Consider the following 20,293-nt stretch of genomic DNA (forward strand, 5'->3'; position numbering starts at 1 on the left):
CCCCAGCACCCTGGAGAGCATGGTTCTGGTTTGTTTTGCAGGTTGTACCAGTCGGTGAAACTCCTCTACATCATCGGCATCCTGTGCACCTACGCCCTACAGTTCTACGTCCCAGCAGAAATCATCCTGCCCTGGGCCATCTCCCGGGTGTCAGAGCGCTGGGCACTGCCCGTGGACCTGTCCATCCGCCTCACCATGGTCTGCCTGACCTGTGAGTAGAACGCAGAACATGAGGTTTCCATGGATCTTTTCCTCAGGGCCATCAGGACTCAACCAGATTGGTAGCGGACAGTCGTGACAGCCAGCGTTGATTAAGCGCTTACTGCATTTCAAGGACTGTTCTAAAGCTTTACACGCATTACCTCACGGGGACAGCCCTGCTCTTACTTGTCCTCTACTGAGGCAGATTTCTCCATTTCCAGTCAAAAGACACAGTTTACAAAATAATAGTCATTAGATCAACTTAACTGAACATTTGCCGTGCGGCCTGCACAGTGCTAGGCTCTTCCTAGTTTAGAACTCAAAATATTCTATTCAGCCCCCCCAAGAACCCTCATAAAGTAGAACTACGCTAATCCCTCCTTCACAAAAGGGGAAACTGGGATAGGGAGTGATACCTAACTGGCCAGTTAAGTGTCAGAAGTAGGATCTGAACCCAAGTCATCTAACTCTGGAGTCCTTCTCCTTAGCAGACATTGAAAATGGGTAAACAGGGTCCATTTGACAACAGGAGTTGTTGGACCCTCACAGAGTTGTATGAATCTGGGCCAACATTAAAAATACGCACATCAATGACATAAAGATTATTGAATGAAGGGAACCGCAGGAGAAAGCTTTATCTGCACTCTCCTGCAGAATTAAGGAGGGCATTGGGGAAACGCAGCCTCCACAAATCCCCTTCTGGGGGGCTGACAGCCAGCTAAGAGGCCAACCGTTACCATGGAAGAGCCGACTGCTGGCACCCTGAAGAGGCCGGCCCTCCCCTCCCCACCATGAGTGGCTGTACGAGCAGGCGTCTTTGGCAGGTCCAAATCATCCAAAGACTCCAGAGCTCAAAACTAAGCTTTCTTTTTTTCCTCCTGCTAATATTTCTATTATTAGTTCAACTGGGGACACCCCCACCCCAAGCATGGAGCCGAAATTGGCAGAAAAGGGCTATTCTTCCCAGCATTATGAATGTGTGTATTTGAACAATTAGGAGGAGACACGGCAAGATGTTAATGTCTCTCCTCTAAGGAGTGCGGTTGGGGCAGTAGCGGACCTTAACCTCTACTGTCTGCAACTGAATTCTGAGAAACCTCTGTCTCATGTATTGTTTTAAGAAGAGGATTTTAGGAACACACTGTAGAAGCTCAGCTAAGCCTGGGTTCTCCATCTGCTCCCTCTCATTTCTGTCAGGCGTCCTGGCCGTCCTCGTCCCGCGCCTGGACCTGGTCCTCTCCCTGGTGGGCTCCGTGAGCGGCAGCGCCCTGGCCCTCATCATCCCGCCGCTCCTGGAGGTCACCACCTACTCCTCCGAGGGCCTGAGCCCGCTCACCCTCGCCAAGGACACCCTCATCAGCATCCTGGGCTTTGTGGGCTTCGTGGCGGGGACTTACCAGGCCCTGGACGAGCTGATCGAGTCAGGGGACTCTCTCCCTCCTTCCAATGCCACCCTCCCCATTCAGTGAGAGCGGGGCCGCTCCACACCCACCAACACAAGGCTCACAGTGGCGTGGATCTCTTTGACACACTCTATGCTGCTGTTTTGTCTTCTCTCTGGGCACAGTAAAACAAGCAAGGACTCGCCGGCTACAAGGTCTAAATGATAATTTTTGTTTAATTTTTGCTGTTGTTGTCTATTCCTTTTTCTTTCCATCTCTCACTTTCCACTACATTGAGAACTCTCCCATGGAAGGTTCTGGATCCTCCCCAACTTTTTCTTTTTTGGTCATTGCCGGGGTGAGTGTCGCACCTCCAGCGGCCTACACGAGGAGAAGCCACCAGGGGGCTCCAAATGGCAGCACCGGGCAGAAGGAAGTGCGCTAGGGAAAGGGGAATGTGCTTTGCAGACGACAGGTTTCCCCATTTCCTGAGCCGTGCAAGGACCTAATCCACAGCTCAGCAAGTCATGCAAACTCCAGTGTCAGGCTGCATGGGGCCATGAGGAGCTGTGTGAGCCACAACTCTCAGGAAGGAGCCGTCCACGCTCAAGTGAGGGGCAATAAGGCTTCCAAGCCACTGGATTAAGTAGGAGCTCAGCTCAAAGATCCCACTGAAGCAGATGCACTTGCGCAGGAAGGAGTAGATACGACGTCGTTTGAATAGACTTTATCCTATAATCCCTGCAACAGCCGTTCTTGGTCACCTGTGTGTGCCAGGCATAAGGCAAGGTTGTTACAGTAGATTGGAAAATTGCCCATAACTTCTTCTGGACAGTGCGACCGCACTGCTCCTTCCGTTAAGAGGTGAGATGTCTGTACTTCTGCCCCGTGAGTCTGACCTTCACCTTGTAACTTGCACTGGCAAGATGAGACAGCAGTAAATATGAAGGCGAGGGCTTGGTGGTGGCTTACGTGTGGACAGCCCATCTCTTACCGCTCTGTGGAGCTGAAACCACCAAGTGAAAAGGCCCAGGCCAGCTTGCTGGAGGACGGGAGGCCTGTGGAGCCAAAACTCCTCCTTCCATTCGAGCCCTGAGCCCAGAGCAACAGGCCTGTCAACGGCCAGACGCCTGAGTGAAGCCAGCTGTCCCAGCTCCAGCCAACCTGAACCAAACCATAGGAATCTGCAGAAGTGGCTGCGGGGGGCAGTGAAGCCAAACGGCACAGGATGCGCTCAGCGTGCACAGCACTCGGGTTCCATGCCCAGTGCCAGAACGGTGTGCAGAGAAACCCCGAATCGTGAGGAATAATAAAAGCCTGTGGTTTTAATTCGTAAGGTGTAAGTGTTTTATGCAGGAAAAGCTCGCTGCTCTGTGACTTTTGCTAAAGGGGCTGCACTGGTGAATGAGAACAGAACCTCACACGCAGCTGTCCGTCAAGGACGGTGCCAGCCTCCTGCCGTCCTGGCCCCGGCAGCCCCGTGTGCCCTCACGTCTGACCGCGGCTTGAGGCGGGGCCGGGTGACCTAAGACACCACCTCAGCCTCCGAGGCGGTGACGGCTCTCTGCCTCCCCACCCCGTGTCTACCCCTCAGGAAACGGGTCCGGTGAACCAAGTAGAAGGTGGCAGGTCCACAGCCCAGAGCCCGGGGGCTCATCACGCTCTGTGAGGCCTATGGGAGTGACGTGCGCTCCTTTCAGCCTGGTGCCAACACTTGAAAAAGCCCCCCTTGCTTCTTCCCTTCCGTCGTCTTCTCTGTGCAGCTTAGGAAAGACAAGGAGGGTGAGGACGGGGCGCTGCCCCAGTTCCCAAACCCTGGCCACCTGCTCTGTGTTTAGCTGTATTTCTGGAAGATACTCACAAACGCCAGAGTCCCACCCAGCAGAGATAAGGGCTGACCATCCACACACCAGAATCCGCAGCGTCCCTGCTGGGAGGCGGGACACTCGTCAGCCCCGCAGGTGTCCACACCCCGCTTTGGCTGAGGTGGGCCGTCGTTTCTCTCTCTTCTCTCTCTGTTTCTCTCTCCTCCCTAATCGCTGAGGGGTGGATATGCTGGACAAAGGGGTGGTTCACATTCTGAGCAGGACAGCTCACGAGCACACTCTTCAGGATGGCAGTTTAACGCTTATGATCATTTATTTCTGGAATTTTCCATTGACATTTTCAGCCCATGGTTGACTGCGGGTAACTGAAACTGGAAAGCAAAACTGTAGATAGACAAGTACTACTGATTCAAAGGCCAAAAAATCGATAAGCACTTTTTAAATGACATAATAAAGTACTTTATAATTTTGAAGTAAGAAAGATCTTTCAATATGAAATGAACGTGAAAAAGATTGGAAAGTCTGACTCAAATACATGAAGTATTATCAAAAAATAGTGTTTACATTTTAAAATTTTATTAGCATACTGTAAAAAACACATTGCCATTAATCCCTATCAAAATGAATGTTACCTGCCTTAATTACTTTTCTCATTGCTGAGACAAAATACCTGACACCCAAAGTTAAAGGAGGAAAGGTTTATTTGGCTCACAGTTCATAGAACGTCAGTCCATAGTCGGCTGGCTCCAAGGCAGGGCGGTGTGGCACAGTGCATGCACTTCCAGTGTGACCAAGCAGCTGTACTCTCAAACCATGCAGCCAATGAATAGCTCTGCTAGAGCCTGGCCAGCTAAATAAAAACTTTCCACCACCCAAAGCGCTGCACATGACCATTAGTAGGAAGGGTAGTCATTGTCCCTCGAGCCTGCAAGCGGTCCACATGTGCATGGAGTGGGTGATAGGCGCTTTGAGGTGCAGCCCAGCTGTGGGGCATCACTCAGCTCTCAGAAGGGAGAGATCTGCTGTTGCTCCTGACGACACAGACCAATCTCGGCAGCACTGCACTGAGTGAAAGCTGCAGACGGGGCTGTCATCCCGCTGAGTGTGCTCCTAGGCTGTCCTGGAGAAGGCGGGCTGTGGCTGTGGCTACCAGGGGCCGGGCGCTGTAGGGCCAGGGGAGGAAGAGAACCTCCCGGAAGTGTTGTGAAGCCTGCGGTGGGAGTTACATGACGTGTGCGCTCAGAGCACCCTGAGCTCCCCTTCCCCCTGGGTAAATTATTGCTCAATCCATCCACTTTGTGCATGAAACACTGTGACCCTCCCACACCCCACCCGGACCCCAGAACACCCCGCAGTCACGCCACCATGTGGTCTGCAAAGAGGGCCTCCCACGGGGCTCGGGTGACGCCCGTCCAGAGAGGGGCGTGCACCCTGGCTCCTCTTCTTCCCTTCCACCCTGCCTCAGCTCTTCCTCCACACCCTCCCTTTTCTTCTTTTTCTTTCTTTCTTTCTTTTTCTTTTTTTTTTTTTTTTGAGACAGAGTGTTGCTATGTAGCCCACTCTGGCCTTGAACTCACAGCCACCCTCCCGCCTCAGCCTCCCAATGCTGGAATGACAGGCATGCTCCACTACACCCGGCATGGTTTTCCATTTCAAAAGCCCAGACTTCAGTCACTTCTTATGTGTCATTGTCATCCCACTTTCTGTCTCCTGGAGCACCGCAGGAGCCTCCTGGACTGTGGTAGTGGCCTGCTAATTGATCTTGCTTTTGCCCTTGCCCCCTTTGATCTGATCCCATGAAGTGGCCAGAGGAGCTGTCACACTGTGACTTGTGTCCCTTCTCTGCTCAAATCCCTCCATGACCTCTCTATGTTGCCAGGTTGGTCTCAAACTTCCGGACTCAAGCAACCCTCCTGTCTCAGCCTCCCAAGTAGCTGGGACTACAAAGTACCCACCACAGGCCCTGGTTTACCATACCCTCAACAAATTCTTTTCTCCCTGTCCTCCCTGGACCACACCAGACTATAAACTCAGCCTGAAGAAATTGTAAGTTTTCTACCTAAACATATTCCCAGCATGGAGAACAGTTCCTAGCATATATTATATGTTCAATAAATAATTTTGGAAAAAATGATTTTTTTAAAGTGGGAAAGATTTAGCTCAGTTTGTGGAGGTTTCGGTCCACAATCAGCTGGCTTCAAGGCAGGGTGGCACATGGCACAGGGACAACAGTTCAAGGTCATGAGAAACAGCAAAAACAACGTGACGGGGGGACAAGCCTCTCTCTGGAGGGACAAGGCTCTCTCTGGAGGGACAAACGACTGCTTAGAGCTGACGTGCACTCTCTCCTGCACAGTGCGGTCCATACATGCCTGCCAGGCGGAAGGTCTGCACAGGTGACATCTGAGTTGGACATTGTGCTATTCTTCACCCCACACAGAGGAAGGAGGTGGCACTGGGTGACCGCTGCAGAGCCACCTGGCCCCTGGGGCTCTGAGCAGCTTATTGGCCGGGCAGCCTCCATTGTGAGGTCGCCCTGCTTTCCTCTGCCAGAGCTGGCTGAGCACCGGGACCTCCAGTCAAACGCTTCCCCTCTCCCTCCCAGCCGCACTGTGCGCTGAGCTCCCTGTCATCGAGGGCCACACTGGGAAAGACGGGGTGCCCAGGAGTCCCGGACAGCACCTGAGAACGGAGGGGCGGCGGGGCTCCAGAGAAGAGACTGCCCCCAGGCCCCAGGGCACCTGCACCTCCAGCTGCCCCCTCTTTCCCAGCTTGCATGCTCTGGGGCTGGGCCAGGGCCAGCACCCCCAGGGACCCTGCTCTGCAGCATGGCTGGTCTGGGGAAAAACCCATCCACGGCTTCCCAGGCCGCCACAGAGCAGAGCCTCAGACTCGGTGCCCACCACCACGTCAAAGACGGCGCTGCTGGGACAGGATCACAGCAGCCTGCAGAGCCGGCAGCCCACCCACGGCCCCCTGGAGTGCTGCCACCCTCCTCCCGGGGAAGCCAGTGCACTGTCCTAAGTAGACACGGCCCTCCGGACCCACGCACCTCAGCGGCTCCTCCCCCTCACTGGTGAGATGCTCAGGACCTGAGAGGGTGGGCCTTGCGGCTCTGTGGTTATTTCGCGTCCCCTGGAGTTCAGCTAGAACAGCGCCCCCAGCGTGGACTGCGTGATTCCAGGAACAATTTCCTATCTCAGGCTGAGGCGCTTCTCTCTGTCTTCCATTTTGGGCTCTCTCTGTCTCTATCTCTCCGTCTCTCTGTCTCTATCTCTCTGTCTCTCTGTCTCTCTGTCTCTCTGTCTCTCTGTCTCCCCCCTCAACCCTTCCTGCAGGAAACACAGGACGAAATCTCACCTTCTAACTCCACGTCCTACTTTTACTGCCCCAAATCGGAACTTTTCCTCTAGGACTTCATTGCCAGCAGGACTGCTCCCCAGCCAGCAGACTGGGTAACTGTGAGCTGTGCCCTCTCTGCGGCTGTGCCAGCGTCGACCAGCACCCTGGGAGTGCCCGCCTCTGGGGGAGAGTCAGATTAGCACCTCTCCGGTGGACAGTGTTCTTCATCAAACCCTAAAATGCTGCTCGTGTAAAGCACACAGCTTCTTCTTCGGCGTGTGCTACCTTGGAAAGCAGGTGTGTCACACACGAGAGCAAATGCAACGGAAAGCAGTAGCTCCTTGTGGGGAAGGAAGTCAGGAGGCTGAGAGACAGGGCTGAGAGATTTCTATTCGTTCCCCGAGGTTTTTACTGCGCTTTGTTTTGTTTTAACTTTTGAATTTCTTGCTGTGTCACCACCTCGCTTTGTTCTTAAGTATAATTAAACGGAAATAAATGCACCCTTCTATCAATTATGCCATTTCTAGGAATCTTTTTCACTGAGATCATAGCACAGGTATTCATGACAGCAAAGGTATTTACTGAAGCTTGATGACAATACTGAAAACGTGGAAACAATAAGAATGGCTAAAGCCGGGTGTGGTGGCACACCTCTGCAATCCCGGCCCTTGGGAGACTGAGGCAGGGGGATTGCAAGCTCAAGGCCCTTCTGGCTACATATCCAGACCCTGTCAGAGGGAATGGTTAAAGTGTGGTATAAACATACTGGAGAGGGGCTGGGGATTTAGCTCAGCGGCAAAAGCGCCTGCCTGGCAAGCGCAAGGTCGTGAGTTCGGTTCCTGGTACCGGAGGAAAAAAAAAAAAAAACATACTGGAGAATTCAGCATTACAAGTAAATCTGCAGGGGTGGAAACGTGTAGTGCATATTATGCATAGAGAAAGCTGGCTGAGGGCTGGTTTGCTCAGCAGTCCTTGCGTGGGATTCCGCTCTTCTGGCTGGCTAGCTTCCTGCCTCGTAGCCCCCTGGAGGGAGGGCCCCCAGTGCCCGGGAGGCCACAGGGCTGGGAGCGCTGGCCCTTGGGCCAGCCCCCAGCCTAATGGCCACCTGGGAGGAGGGGCTCTGGTGCACAGGAAGCCACACGGTGGTGAGCGCTGTTGCACGCCAGCCCTCAGGCCGGCCACCACTGCTTCGTTGAGAACTACCATGACACAGAGAAACACTGACACAATTGGCCCACCATGCACCAGCTACAGATGCCCACCCACAGATGTGTCTGAATCATTCAAACATGGAGGAACCCCTGGGAATACATGCCATACAACAGGTCACTCTTGCTCCTGCCATTGAGAACCAGAAAGGTCCAGAGTCAGCGAAGGAGCAGCTGCTGAACAAGGACTTGGAGAACATGAGAATACAGACTAAGCCCGAGGAGTCAGAGGTCCTCTGGACTGTGTTCATGAAAGCCATTTGGAAGCTGTAAACCAGGAGGACCTTGCACAAAACTTGTGGAGACTCTCTGGAAGCCATTCTTCCCCTGACAGTATAGGCTGTGGTGGAGCTCTGGAGAGGTCTGCAGCAAGATTCCTGCTGCCTGTGTTGATAGTTGGGGAGAGGACACTAACTGGTTGTGGGGTCCCAAAGCAATGGGAAGCTGGAGAGAAAAAGCTACAAAGAATGGCTTTCACCCCAGACAGCTCACTTGAGATGTTAGTAAGAGTTGCCTCCTCAGTATTCTATAGCCATGATGAGGAGGAGGCCAACGAGAGAAAACAAAGAGACCGAGAAAAAGCAGCTGCTTTTACTGCACCACTAAGAGAAACAGATCCCAGGTCTGATTCCCGGGGCCCCAAGAAGAACTCAAGAACTGCATTCATCTGCTACCACTGTTAAAAGCCGGGCCACCTCAAGAGGAACTGCCCTGGGAGGCCCAATGGGCCATGCCCTGGATGCAAAGGAGACCACTGGAGATCGGTCTGCCCTCTGAGGTGGAGGCCCCAGAGCTCAGACCCATGCTACCAGTTAGTCCAACAGGAATGAGAGGGCTTGGGGCATACTCTGCCTTCGCCCTCTGGCCAGACCGTCATCTCCATCTAGGAGTCCTGGGTAATCATGACTATGGAGGAACAAGAAAACAGCCTGTTACTAGTCACAGGTGCAAGTCTCTCGGTCCTTCTTTTCAATCCTGGCCTTCCTTCCAGCCATCATACCTCAGTGAAAGGAGTCTCTGGTGAGGAGGTAATATGCTATTTTTGACAACCCTTAGGCTGTAACTACTTATTAGATCCTTCTTGCATATCTCTGTCTTCCTGAGAAACCACTTTGAAGATACCACCATGTATTACAGTAGCCATTGATATTTTCCTACTAATCTATCCATAACTGTGTAAAGTTTGTAATGTTCCTATCCTATTTCATAAATGGATGTATGTTTATTATTATGTGTTTCCTACAACAACCATTGAGAATAGTTAATGATTTTTCAATAGGTCACTCATGTATAGTTCTATTTATTTTCTTTAGAAGCCACTTTGAAGATACCAAAGTATAGTACAACAACTCTTGATAATCTCCTACCTCTTTTGTCTCTAACTCACTATTATTTGTCTATTTGTTTTCCTGAGAAACTATTTTGTAGGTAACAATATGTAAAACAATAGCCATTGATAATTTCCTACCATTTTGTCTGTAATTTGCTAAGTCCCCCCATTATTATGTTATCCTTCTTTTACTCTTTAAAATTAAAAAAAAAAAAAAAAAAGTTGCTTCTCGGAGGCCTGGGGATAACTGGTGCCTCCCATTCTTGGGTGAATAGACACAACTGTGACTGGTGAGTCTCAGAAGGGAAGGGGCCGCCTGTGCTCCTGACCCCAGCATCCCGGGGTAGTGCTGAAACACAGCGGCCTCCACTTCCCAAAGGGTGAGACGCCGCCCTGGGCCTGAGGCCCCTGTGCTGGACTGGCTGGGCAGCTGCTCTCTGCTCTCATGTGGCCCCCGGGCCTGTGGGTGGCGCAGCCCCAGAGGAGATTAGACCCCCACAGCCTCCTCCTCGGGGCCTTGCATCCAGGCGAGGGGACTCCCTCCCGGTCACACAGCCCTGGCCTCCTCTCCCCCTCAGCAACTCTACCTGCTCCTGGCGGTGGCCTTGCCACTGGTGACTTGCCAAGGTCAGACACTGGTGGTGACCTTGAAGACGATGATGTCCACAGCTGGGCAGCTTTTTGCGATGCTGTGACCTCCTCATTCTTACATATCCTGAGGGCATAGGCAGGGCCAGGATTATCGCCAATGCCCTTGACAGATGAGGAGACCAAGGGGGTGAGCCGCTGATGGGCTCCCCAGGGCATAATAAATGCATCAGGGGAATAGCAGAGCCAGAACTCAGAGTCGGGCTTCAGCCTCTGAATTCAGGGCTTTTGTACTCACTTTTCCTTTCAGTCCTGTAACGGCAAAAATCAGGCTGTATTCCACAAGAGACCGAGGACTCTATTTACAGCAAACAGAGTTTATTAAATAAATTTAGACCAGTCACCCCTCATCCCTGACTTGCAGGAACGTGGGCCCCTGCCTGCCTTTGTTCCTGCCTCATATACATTTTTGGTTTGCATGGTAACAGATAGGAATGTTGTAGCCCTGGCCACACGTTGTTTTCCTTGTGCCACGTGACTGGATCAGGCTCCGGTCACGAGCCCAATCACAATGATATACACTTCTTGTACTCTGTTCTATATGTCCCCCTTTAGATAACCATACACATACTCTGGTTTCTCTTCACATCGTATAAATCTTTCGCCCTTTAGATAACCATACATTTTCTTCATGGTTACAGTGTTTATCTAGGCCCAGGGAAGGGATGAAATAACCCAGGCAGGGTCATAGGTGGTTATCTGGGCCGGGGTGTTCTTTGTCTTTGGAGAAGCATTCCCAGGGCAAAGTCAGGACTGCAAAGCTAACTCTTTACAACCCCTCTGGGATGTTTCTCAAGACACATTTTGAGGCTTGTACTAAGACTAGAATCATTCTATCTTAAAATGATACGCTAAGAGTCGCCATCCCCTTCAGTCCCTTTTGTGAATCCTCTCGTAGGTCCTACTCTCCACCCCCCACAATCCGTGTCAGTGCCACTGTGAGGAACAGAACTGGGTACCCAACACTGGCACTCAGCGAATATTCCATGTGGACTGCAGCAGCAGCTATTAAATTATTACCCTTACCCGTATCCAGTGCGTAGCATAGCTCTAACACAACACAGCCCACGGAGCTGTGTCTATCTCAATCCAGGTCCACAGTGAACATCACTTGAGCCAGTGGCTGAGAGGTGAACTAGAGCCACTAAAAGCTCCATAGAGGACTCCGGGGCTTTTTCCTGGAGGGTGAGTTAAAACTGACCTGGTGCTACAAAGAATGGCTTTCACCCTGAAACACCCTGAAACACTCTGAAACAAACACTCTGAAAATTGCAGCGGTTCTTACTGATTTTGTCTGTCCGAAGGTTAGATAAGTACCCATCTCAGTAAATAAGATTTGAGTGAGTAAATCACGAACAAATGATTAGACTTAGTAAACCAGCTGGCACTGGGGCATTCTCCAGGAGTGGGGGCGTTGCATTCACAGTTTCTTTGGAGCCTGCGGTGTGTGCATTACTGGCTGAGCCGCGGGAACGGGGGCTGAGGGTTCCAATGGAGCCCGCACACCCGGCTTTGTCCACCTCCCGGCAGTCGTGGAGCCCACACGCGCCCCCTGACAGCATCTCTCCTCTCCGTTTCCCCTCCCAGGCCAACGCAGACCTTGATCCACCTGCTGAAGTGCAGCCTCGGCGCTGGGCTCCTGGGGCTGCCCCTGGCCATAAAGAACGCAGGCCTGCTGGTAAGGAGCACCGCGGGCGGGGAGCGAGGCGCCCACTGGACGGGGGCAGCGGGTCTCTAGGGCCTTTGTAGTTCCTCCGTGGGCAATTTGGGGGTGCCTGCTCCACAGGAAGCGTGCTATTCCGTGTCCTGCAGCCAACCTTGAGCCAGGCCCGGCATCCCTGAGGGGTCACACGGCCCCACTGACCTCTGCCACTGTCCCGGGCAGCCCCCAGAGTTACCTGTCACCCACCTCACTCACTCACACAGCCCCTCCTGCGGAGGTTCGGGTGTGTTTAAGGCATTTGCTGGTGTGTGACGGGGGCCCCAGGAGCACCTCCCCGCACCTGGTAGCTGTCTCTTGGGCTGCGCCCTTGCCTGATCCTCGCTTCTTCTGCTTTTGACATTTGCCTCCCCTCTCAACTGCACTGTCTCCTACGAATGTCCGTGTTGCCCTCACCCTGTATTTCTCTACCACTATGTTTGCCTCCCCTAAATTCTTGAGGTGCTTACTGAGGTGAGGGGTGCCTCTTTGTGTACTGGAGCTTTCTTCCTGACCTCACTGGAGGCTGTGAGGTCCCCAGCAGCCTGGCTTCCCTTCACACCTTGCCCAGCATGCACGAAGCCCTTCAATGTCCGTTGCACTGAACTGATACCAATGTACACTTTCGCACTGCAAGGGGCCCCCAGCTCTAAGGAAAGTACAGCAAGGCCCTTGCTTCCTCTGCCCTGCCTTGACCTGCAGTGGTCCCAACCCAGAGCTGGGACCCAGTCCTCTGCAGTCCTCCAGGCCCTAAGGGCCTGCAGGAAAGGCGTGGAGCCAGTTCACCTCCAGCCAGACTGTCCTTGCCCTGCGGTGGGGCCTGTTAAGGTGGCTCTTTTAGACTTGGAATGTTCCTCCTAAGAGTTGTTGTACAATTTCTCCACCCCCACCTCCCCCAGAACCCCTGACCCCCATCCGGTTGAGAGATACTTACTGTGCATCTACCATGTGCAGCCTCAGGCCCTGGGAGTACAAAAGCCAACAAGACAGGGAAGCCTGTGCCCGAGGAGGCACCACCACAGGAAGCCGGGGGCATGTGCTCCTGGTCCTTCACTTGTTCCTCTGTGACAGATAATGTTGTCTCAGGGCACAGGTGTCCACAGCAAAGCAGGGGGAGAATCCCCCTTTTGGCCTTGCTGATCGCATCTGGGAGATTATTTAAAACTGGCCACACTTTTTTAAAGCAATATGGATCAACTGGATACAAACGAGCAGTGACCCCCAACCAAGATCATGGTGTGCACCCCCCATTGCAATGCGAGAGATTCGGGATTGTCACATCCTGGGGGGCCCCTGACAGCTGGTGAGCAGAAGCCAGGGACACTGCTCAGCTACCCACAAGGCACAGCCCACTCCGTACAGCAGAACCTCACAGCCCCGATGCTAAGGACGCAGAAAGGAAGGGAACTCGGTCATCAAAGGGACCTTGGTCTTCCAGTGTCTGAGGGGAGGTGAGAGCTAGCGACAGAGGAAAACTGCACCTCCCGACTTGCTGGATGTCCGATGTGCTGAGTCTGCGTTACCCGGATGCGGAGGAACGAATTCCAAGGGACAAAGGTGGTTAAGAGTAGAAAAGGTGGTTGAGAGAAAGCTCCTCAGGGACAGGGCGACCCCCAGTGGGGGGAATTCCCACAGCAGAGTCACCACGTGGGGACAGCGTGGGCCCGACTACAACCTGAGGGGTTACAGGCGCAGTAGAGCCGCTCAGCTAACACTGCTCCAACAGGGAAAGACGTCCCACAGCAGGGGTGCAGGGAAGGATCAAAGGAATCCCTGGGAAGGGAGGAGAGGGCAGCACACATGCTCTGATCCCCACCTATCCGCTGGGGGCCTCTCAGGGCCCAGGGGGCCAGGTGGTGCTAATCACAGTGCAACCCTAAGTTGCCGCAGGCCTGGCTATTGCCCCTCGGTGGGGGCCTGGCTCTTTCAGACTGCCTCAGGCCCCAGTTCTGACGTCCTTGTTTTTTGGTGCTGACTTCCTGGCCGCCCAGTGATTGTCTGACTACACGTCAATTTCTATCTACCTTGGCCTTCTTTGCTGCTATACCAGGGCTCATACAGGGGTTAAAGTTGCCGTCAGGACGCTCACAGGCTAGCCCCGGAGGCAGAGGAGGAGAGACACAGCTGTGGGGAGTGCCGCGCTCTGTCGCTGGAGGGGAGGCTGGGGTCCTGGGGTGGTGCAGAACCCACAGGGCCCGGGGCACTCCGCAGGTGTCCCGTCCCAGGCAGCGTTCTAAGAAGAGGCCAGGGAAGGTACGGCGGGCCGGCAGCTAACGTCCACCTGTCCTCTCCCCAGGTCGGGCTGGTCAGCCTGCTGGCCATGGGGATCCTCACGGTGCACTGCATGGTCATCCTGCTGAACTGCACACAGCGCCTCACACGGAGGTCAGGGCCGCCTCCCTCTCACCCAGCACCACTGCGCCCGGGGGAGTCAAACCCCTTGACTGCAGGCCTGACTGAGGGGGCTGCCTCCCCAGCCCCTTCCCCAACTGCTGTCCATCCTAAAGGTGCTAAACAGGCTGACAGAGTTCACTGGCATCCCATACCCCCTGAGCTGGGTCCCCAGTAGATGCAGAAGCACCCCATGAACCACCAGGTACATGCAAGATGCTTAGACCTACCTGCTTTTCCTTCTAATCTCCCCACCCCTTGCCAGGGTAATTTGTTCCAGGCAAACCCCTTTCAGGACAACTTAGTAAAAGCAATACACATACTTACAATGAAATGAGTCATTTACAACGACTTCAGCCCTTAAAAGTCCACATAACACTCAAGGTTCAGCCATTTGAAATTTTAATGCAAAAAACAATCTCAGAAAGAAAAGACATGATGGAATACTACTCAGCTATGAAAAAGAATGGGGTCCTGCCATTCATAGCAACGTGATTAGAACTGGAGATCAGAATGTTGGGTGAAAAAAGCCAAGCACAGAAAGACAAGCAGCGCACGTTCTCAACCACTTACAGAATCCAATGCGTCAACTGTGTGGAAGTACGAGCCAGAAAAGCAGCCCCTAGAGCTAGGAACGGGTAGAGGAAGAAAGGATAGAAAAAGATTAAGAGGGACATGTAGGCCCTGGGACTGGCACTGGAGGGAGGGGGAGAGGACCAGAGAAAGAGAAGCCAAAAGCAGAAGTAGGGATGGGTACATCCGGGTACGTAGCGACCCCGTTGACCTGTACAGTTAGTGTGTGTTGTTGATTATAATAATTTATTGAGAGAAAAGACAATTGCAATGAAAACAAATATGCTAGTGAGCAAATATACTAATGAGATCACGGGCCTCAGCGCTCCCAAAGCCTTCACATCCAAGTAGGTCTCCTAAGGGGAAAGAGCTCAAGTAAGAGGGGACACTGAATTAAACGCCTTATAAAGCCAAATCCATGGAGCACAAGCAGGCGCACCTGGAGCCCCGGCCGGCCATCCAGGAGCACCCTGCAGCCCGGGAAACACCTTTAGGAGCCTTTGCTTATCCAGTAATTACGTTAATTGTGTGAGTTTGCCAGGCGGGTTAGCACGGCGGAGCCTTCCAGCGACCCTCTATGGTAGGCACTTTGTTCTCATTTTACAGATGAGCAAACTGAGTGAGGCTTAACTGCTTTGCCCAGGGTCACGCAGCTAAGAAGCGGCGGAACTGGTATTCGGAGACCTGTCTGACTCCATTCTTGTGCATTTTGTAAACCTGCCCTCCCCAGACCATGCTGCGGGCCACGCAGGCTTCTGACACCTGGGCGCTCGTGGCCGTCTCTTTCTGAGGTTCTGCTGTGACTTCTCTCCCATTCCTAACGCAGAGTTTTTAGGCTGATGGCCGATGAGCTGACTGTGGCCCTCAGGCAGCCTTTGGGGTTTGTTTTTTAAGCCAATGTTTAAAAGCCTGGAGACTGCACGTTAAAATTTTTTCTTTTTGAAAATTCTTATTAGAACATGTTTGCAGTACCTAATGACCGCATTCATTGCAGGGAGTGGTACATGCACTGTAACATGACACCCTATTCTTTCTTTCCTTCTTTCTTTCTTTTCTCCCCCTGCCCTGCCCCCACCATACTGGTGATTGAGCGCAGATTTGTGCACACGAGGCCAGTGCTCCACTGCTGAGCTGCGTCCCAGGCCTCTTTTAAATTATTTTTTTAAATTTTGAGACAAGATCTCACTTCAAACTCACTGTCCCCCTGCATCAGCCTCCCAAGTAGCTGAGAATCCCGGCATCCTCACCATGCCTGGCCCTATTCTTTTAACCTGCAACCATTTCGCTAAGGCCACGGGAGTCAGACACCTGCTCTGCTTGCAACCCCGACCAAAGCTCAGGCACAGGAGCTGGCTGAAGGAGACAGCTGTGTTCAAAGCCATCCCCAAGGCAGACAGAAGAGGTTTCTCCACCGCACCCCGTATCCACCCCTCACGGTCTCTCCCCAACCCTAGACTGCCCAGGAAAAGTGCGAAGCCTGGAACTAGATGGTTCTGGGTCCCCAGTGGTCTGCAGGGATGTGGGGTTCAAACCCTGATTTCCCAACGTGCCTGGGGCTTTTCTGAGTCTTAGCAGTTCTGCAACTAGCAGAGTCTCCTGGGCCTTAGTGACCTGTGGCTGCCCCAAGTTCCACCTGCCCAGAACCAAGATGGTTCTATAGCCGGGCCTTCACCTGCCTTGGTGAGGTCTACCCAGGAAGAGGGAGAGCCTGGGACTTGGGCATCGCATCCTAGCAGGGTGTGTCTGCCTGGATCCGGTCCAGGCCGGGTGTCTGAGCCCATCACGCACCCTGGGAGAGGGGAAAGAGGAGCGGAAATCCAGAGATGGTGAGGGGCCAGGCACACCCGCCCCCTCCCCTCTCCTGCCCCTGCCCGCGCCCTCTGTCACTTTCTGATCTAAATCCCTGCAAGCCACTGTTGACTCTATCCAGTGAGGTCTGCTTAAGTATTTGTGCTTTAAAAAATACTGCAAAAAAACAAAGAATAAAAGGCAAACTCCAGAAAGCATATAAACTGCACTATTGCTAGGAAACCATCCGCGCACCCCATGTGAACACTCGTGTGTGCGAGTTGCTCTCTCGGGGAGTGCTCGGTCCTGCCACAGAAACGTTTCCAGTCACACAGTCTGTGTCCTTCCCTCCAGGCTGCAGAAGACCTTTGTGAACTACGGGGAGACCACAATGTACAGCCTGGAAAGCTGCTCGAGCCCCTGGCTGAGGACCCACTCGGAGTGGGGCAGGTGGATCCTCAGATTCGGGGTTGCAGGGATAGCGGCTGTCGTGACTGTTCTCTCCTGTCCTGACTGTATTTCTGTTCACACAAGCTTTAAATGAATGTGTTCCTTCTGGCAGTCAGCAGACAGTGCCGAGACGCCCGCGGAGCCCTCTCCTCACCCCTTCATCCAAACGGGGTAGTTCCTACCCAGCGCGTAAATACGCCCTTCGACCTGTACAATTTGACCGGTAGACATCTATAATTTGCTGCATGTTTTCTTGCGCCTTACTTAGAGTCATAGTTTTAGAAATGTGCTTTTTCATCAAATTCTGTGCCTCCATGCCTTCCACTGCGGGACAGACAGACAGACGCAGCCCACTGTTCGTTAAGGCGCCCGGTGCTCCCCAGGGTGGCTGTGGACCGCGGTTTTCTTTGTTCCTCCCGCCAAGGTGTGAGCACGTAGGCTGATCCTGGGGTGGGCAGGAGAGAAGAAATAAAGACGGACGGAAAGGAGACAGGAAAATCATACTATTAAAACTGGGCTTTGGGGGCTGGGGTTTAGCTCAGCGGCACAGCGCCTGCCTGGCAAGCACAAGGTCGTGAGTTCGATTCCCAGTACCAGAAAACAAAAAACAAAACAAAAAAAAAACTGGACTTTTAAGAAAACTGCACCTGCAGAACAAAAAGTTACCTAAGATTACAATACCTGCTTATTTAACCCTAAATGCTGGGGTGGTTTTGCTTTGTCCCCCTTCTGGGCTCCTCACTCCTAGATCCCCACGAGTTTGAAGGACCCGTTAAGCCTGGACACTGGCCCCAGCCTTCCTCCTGTGGGTTCGGCCCCTGCTCTTCTTCCAGTGCTGACCGCTCACGGATGCCACAGTCCTGCACCTCAGAGCAGCGTGCTGTCCACGGGGCACCACATCTGTAAACTTCCAGAATGCAAACTGTGGGTGTTCACATTCCAGCCCTCACCTGTCAGCCCCAGCAACCTGCGGACACTGGGGGTACACGTCTGAGGGCGTCTGTCCTAAGCACGGCACCCAGAACAGAGTAAGAACGCACAGGGTCGCTGCCCAGCCCATAGCACACTTCTCCCTGATTACATCACGCTCTATTCGCTGAGTGTGATTTCTTTAACTCCGCCTCGTTAATCGATGACTCTCACCAACACAACCTGAAGTTTCAAGTCGGGAGCCTACTGCCTGCCCTGCGGGTGGGGAGAAGTTGAGGTCCCCACCCACCCTCTGGGAAATCTCCTCAGCCCCACCGGGTGGCCTTCCCTCGCTTGATAAAAAGTGAACGACGTACAAAACGGTTTTCCACCTTGGCATCGCTGATCATCTTGACAACCTTGCGAGGTAGACAGGGCGGGATTTTTCTTGTTGCTATTATTTTGTTTTTGAGACAGGGTCTCGCTAACGTAACCCAGGTTGGCCTTGAAATCACGGTGATCCTCCTGTTTCAGCCTTCCAAGTCCTGAGATACAGGTGTTCGCCACCACACTTGGCTGAGTGGAATTTTATTGTCCTGGACACAATGAGCTGATAAAATACCATATCCAAGGCAACGACGTTGGTAGTGGGGAAGCAGAGATTTGCCAAGACCCTCACACTGCAGCTTGCCCAGCAGAGCCCTCTGGGAAGCAGGAGTCGACGCTGTGGCTGCCTCCACCCTCTGCCTCTCCTGCCCTGGATTCTCAGGAGCTCGTCCTCCCAGTCAGGAGTCACTCTAGTTATCAGACAGACGGGGCGATGATCAATTTCTGATGACACTGAATAAACATTTAGGGCAGGAATGGTTTTAGAGTTTACTTTATTCATGCCTGCTGAGACAGAAACAGTGTAATGAACCCCAGAGGGCAATAACGTTGTTCAGGATCACACAGGAGTTTAGTGGTAGACCAAGGAGCAGAACCCAAAACGTGGAGCTCCCACACATCAAGCTCACACTGTGCCATTTATTTGGATATACAGTGGCTTAAAGGGAGTTGGAAACATTTGGGGAAATAATTTTGGTTCAACCAGTGATTTGTAATTTTGAGTGTACCTGATATGCCTGTGGAGCTTGATTGGATGCTGTCCATCCGAGACAGGCAATGTTTCATGCATGAGCAAGCCTGAGGCGAAAAGCCAGTGGGAATATGAAGGAAGCAGTCCTGCTGCCCCAGGCCTGTGTACTAAGCTTAGCACCAAGCACTGCCTTTAGACAGGGGATGGCCAGGCACACTTGTCATGGACTGTAGCAGGTGTAGGAACAAATGCCACTTTTGAAATATGCTTGCTAAAAAATAAATGAAGAGATGTCATCAAATCAAATCATGGGCTCTAATACCAGTTTACAAGAAGTACAGGGGATAGAGGAACAAGACAGATGATGGCATGAGGAAGTCATCAACCAAATCCAGGAAGCAGGATGTACTACAAGACAGACACCTGAGGTCTTCAGAGCAACCACAAAGTAAAAGTCTGCACAGAAGAAAAAAACAGAGCAAGGAGAATATAGCAACTTAAAATTTTTAAGGGTTTTAATATAATGCTATGTATAAAACTGGAGACATTGCTCAATAGTAGAGCACTTGCTTAACATGCAAGAGGCACTGGTTTCCATCCCCAGAACCACATGAAGCAGTCAAAAGAAAAAAAAAAAACTATAGTAATTGTTAAAAAAATATAAAAAGCACTCTTAAAAATAACTTTAATGTTTGTTTTCTCTCTCTGCCTCTTTTCTTTTTCAGGTACACTGTCAGCTTCTTATTAATCATTACCAGCTGGGTTTCTGCAGTGTTTATTTTATGTTTATCGCAGACAGTTTACAACAGGTAAAGAGGCCTCTTCTCACCAGCCTGGGGGAAAGCAGACTCCTCACTGCTAGAGTTACACTAGAAAAAGCATAACATTTATGTCAAGGGAGGTGACAGCTTCACTTCTACCCCCTGATTAGACCACAATTGGAGTTCTATCAGTCCTGAGAATCACATTCTGAAGGGATGAGAGAGGAGCCAAGTTAACTTGATGTTCAGCCTGAAAAGCACTTTGGCTATCCCATGATGTCATGTAAAAGATGCGGAACTAACTAAATATGAGGCAAATCAATTGCAACCTTCCCTCCTTGCATCTCTAATGTACTCTGCAAATTGGTCCTAGCATTCTTCCTCAGCTTTGTGGGACAGAGGAGCACACCTGTTTTTGCATGTCCACACAGCCAGAAAGACCTCCGATCAGCTCTAGAGAAGGGCAGTTCAAGCAGATTTCCAACTGATAGCGCTAAGGTTGGAGAGGATGTGTATGTGTGATGAGCTCCCTTCACCTAGTTATACAGAAGAAAACCACTAGGTGGGGAGGAAAAGATTGGGCGAGATGACAAAAGGAACTTTCAGCCTTGAGATTTTATGATTCTAAGTGTTTCTGGTTATCACACTCATGGGCACCGCAGTTAAGGTACCCAGATTTGGAAAATAAAAACACATGGCACCCAGTT

General features: G+C 52.1%; 2 protein-coding genes across 5 annotated transcripts in view; both read left to right on the forward strand.

The window, feature by feature from the left end:
• Positions 1 to 2,919, forward strand: part of Slc36a2 (solute carrier family 36 (proton/amino acid symporter), member 2) — a 28,795-nt gene extending 25,876 nt beyond the window's left edge. For all 4 annotated transcript variants that reach the window (XM_005376054.2, XM_005376052.2, XM_005376053.2 and 1 more), the window contains 2 exons: positions 42 to 211; positions 1,399 to 2,919. In XM_005376054.2, coding sequence (XP_005376111.1) covers positions 42 to 211; positions 1,399 to 1,670 — 442 coding nt within the window. In that variant the 3' untranslated portion in view covers positions 1,671 to 2,919. The remainder of the gene's footprint in view (positions 1 to 41; positions 212 to 1,398) is intronic.
• A 2,834-nt stretch (positions 2,920 to 5,753) lies between these two features.
• Positions 5,754 to 20,293, forward strand: part of Slc36a3 (solute carrier family 36, member 3) — a 28,753-nt gene continuing 14,213 nt past the window's right edge. Inside the window, 6 exon segments of the mRNA XM_005376056.2 lie at positions 5,754 to 6,485; positions 11,525 to 11,615; positions 13,933 to 14,021; positions 16,743 to 16,838; positions 19,551 to 19,576; positions 19,579 to 19,634. Of these exon segments, the coding sequence (XP_005376113.1) occupies positions 6,238 to 6,485; positions 11,525 to 11,615; positions 13,933 to 14,021; positions 16,743 to 16,838; positions 19,551 to 19,576; positions 19,579 to 19,634 (606 nt within the window). The 5' untranslated portion in view covers positions 5,754 to 6,237.

The sequence above is a fragment of the Chinchilla lanigera genome, unplaced genomic scaffold (genome assembly GCF_000276665.1).
Source record: "Chinchilla lanigera isolate Chin_1 unplaced genomic scaffold, ChiLan1.0 scaffold00007, whole genome shotgun sequence".
Classification (NCBI taxonomy): domain Eukaryota; kingdom Metazoa; phylum Chordata; class Mammalia; order Rodentia; family Chinchillidae; genus Chinchilla; species Chinchilla lanigera.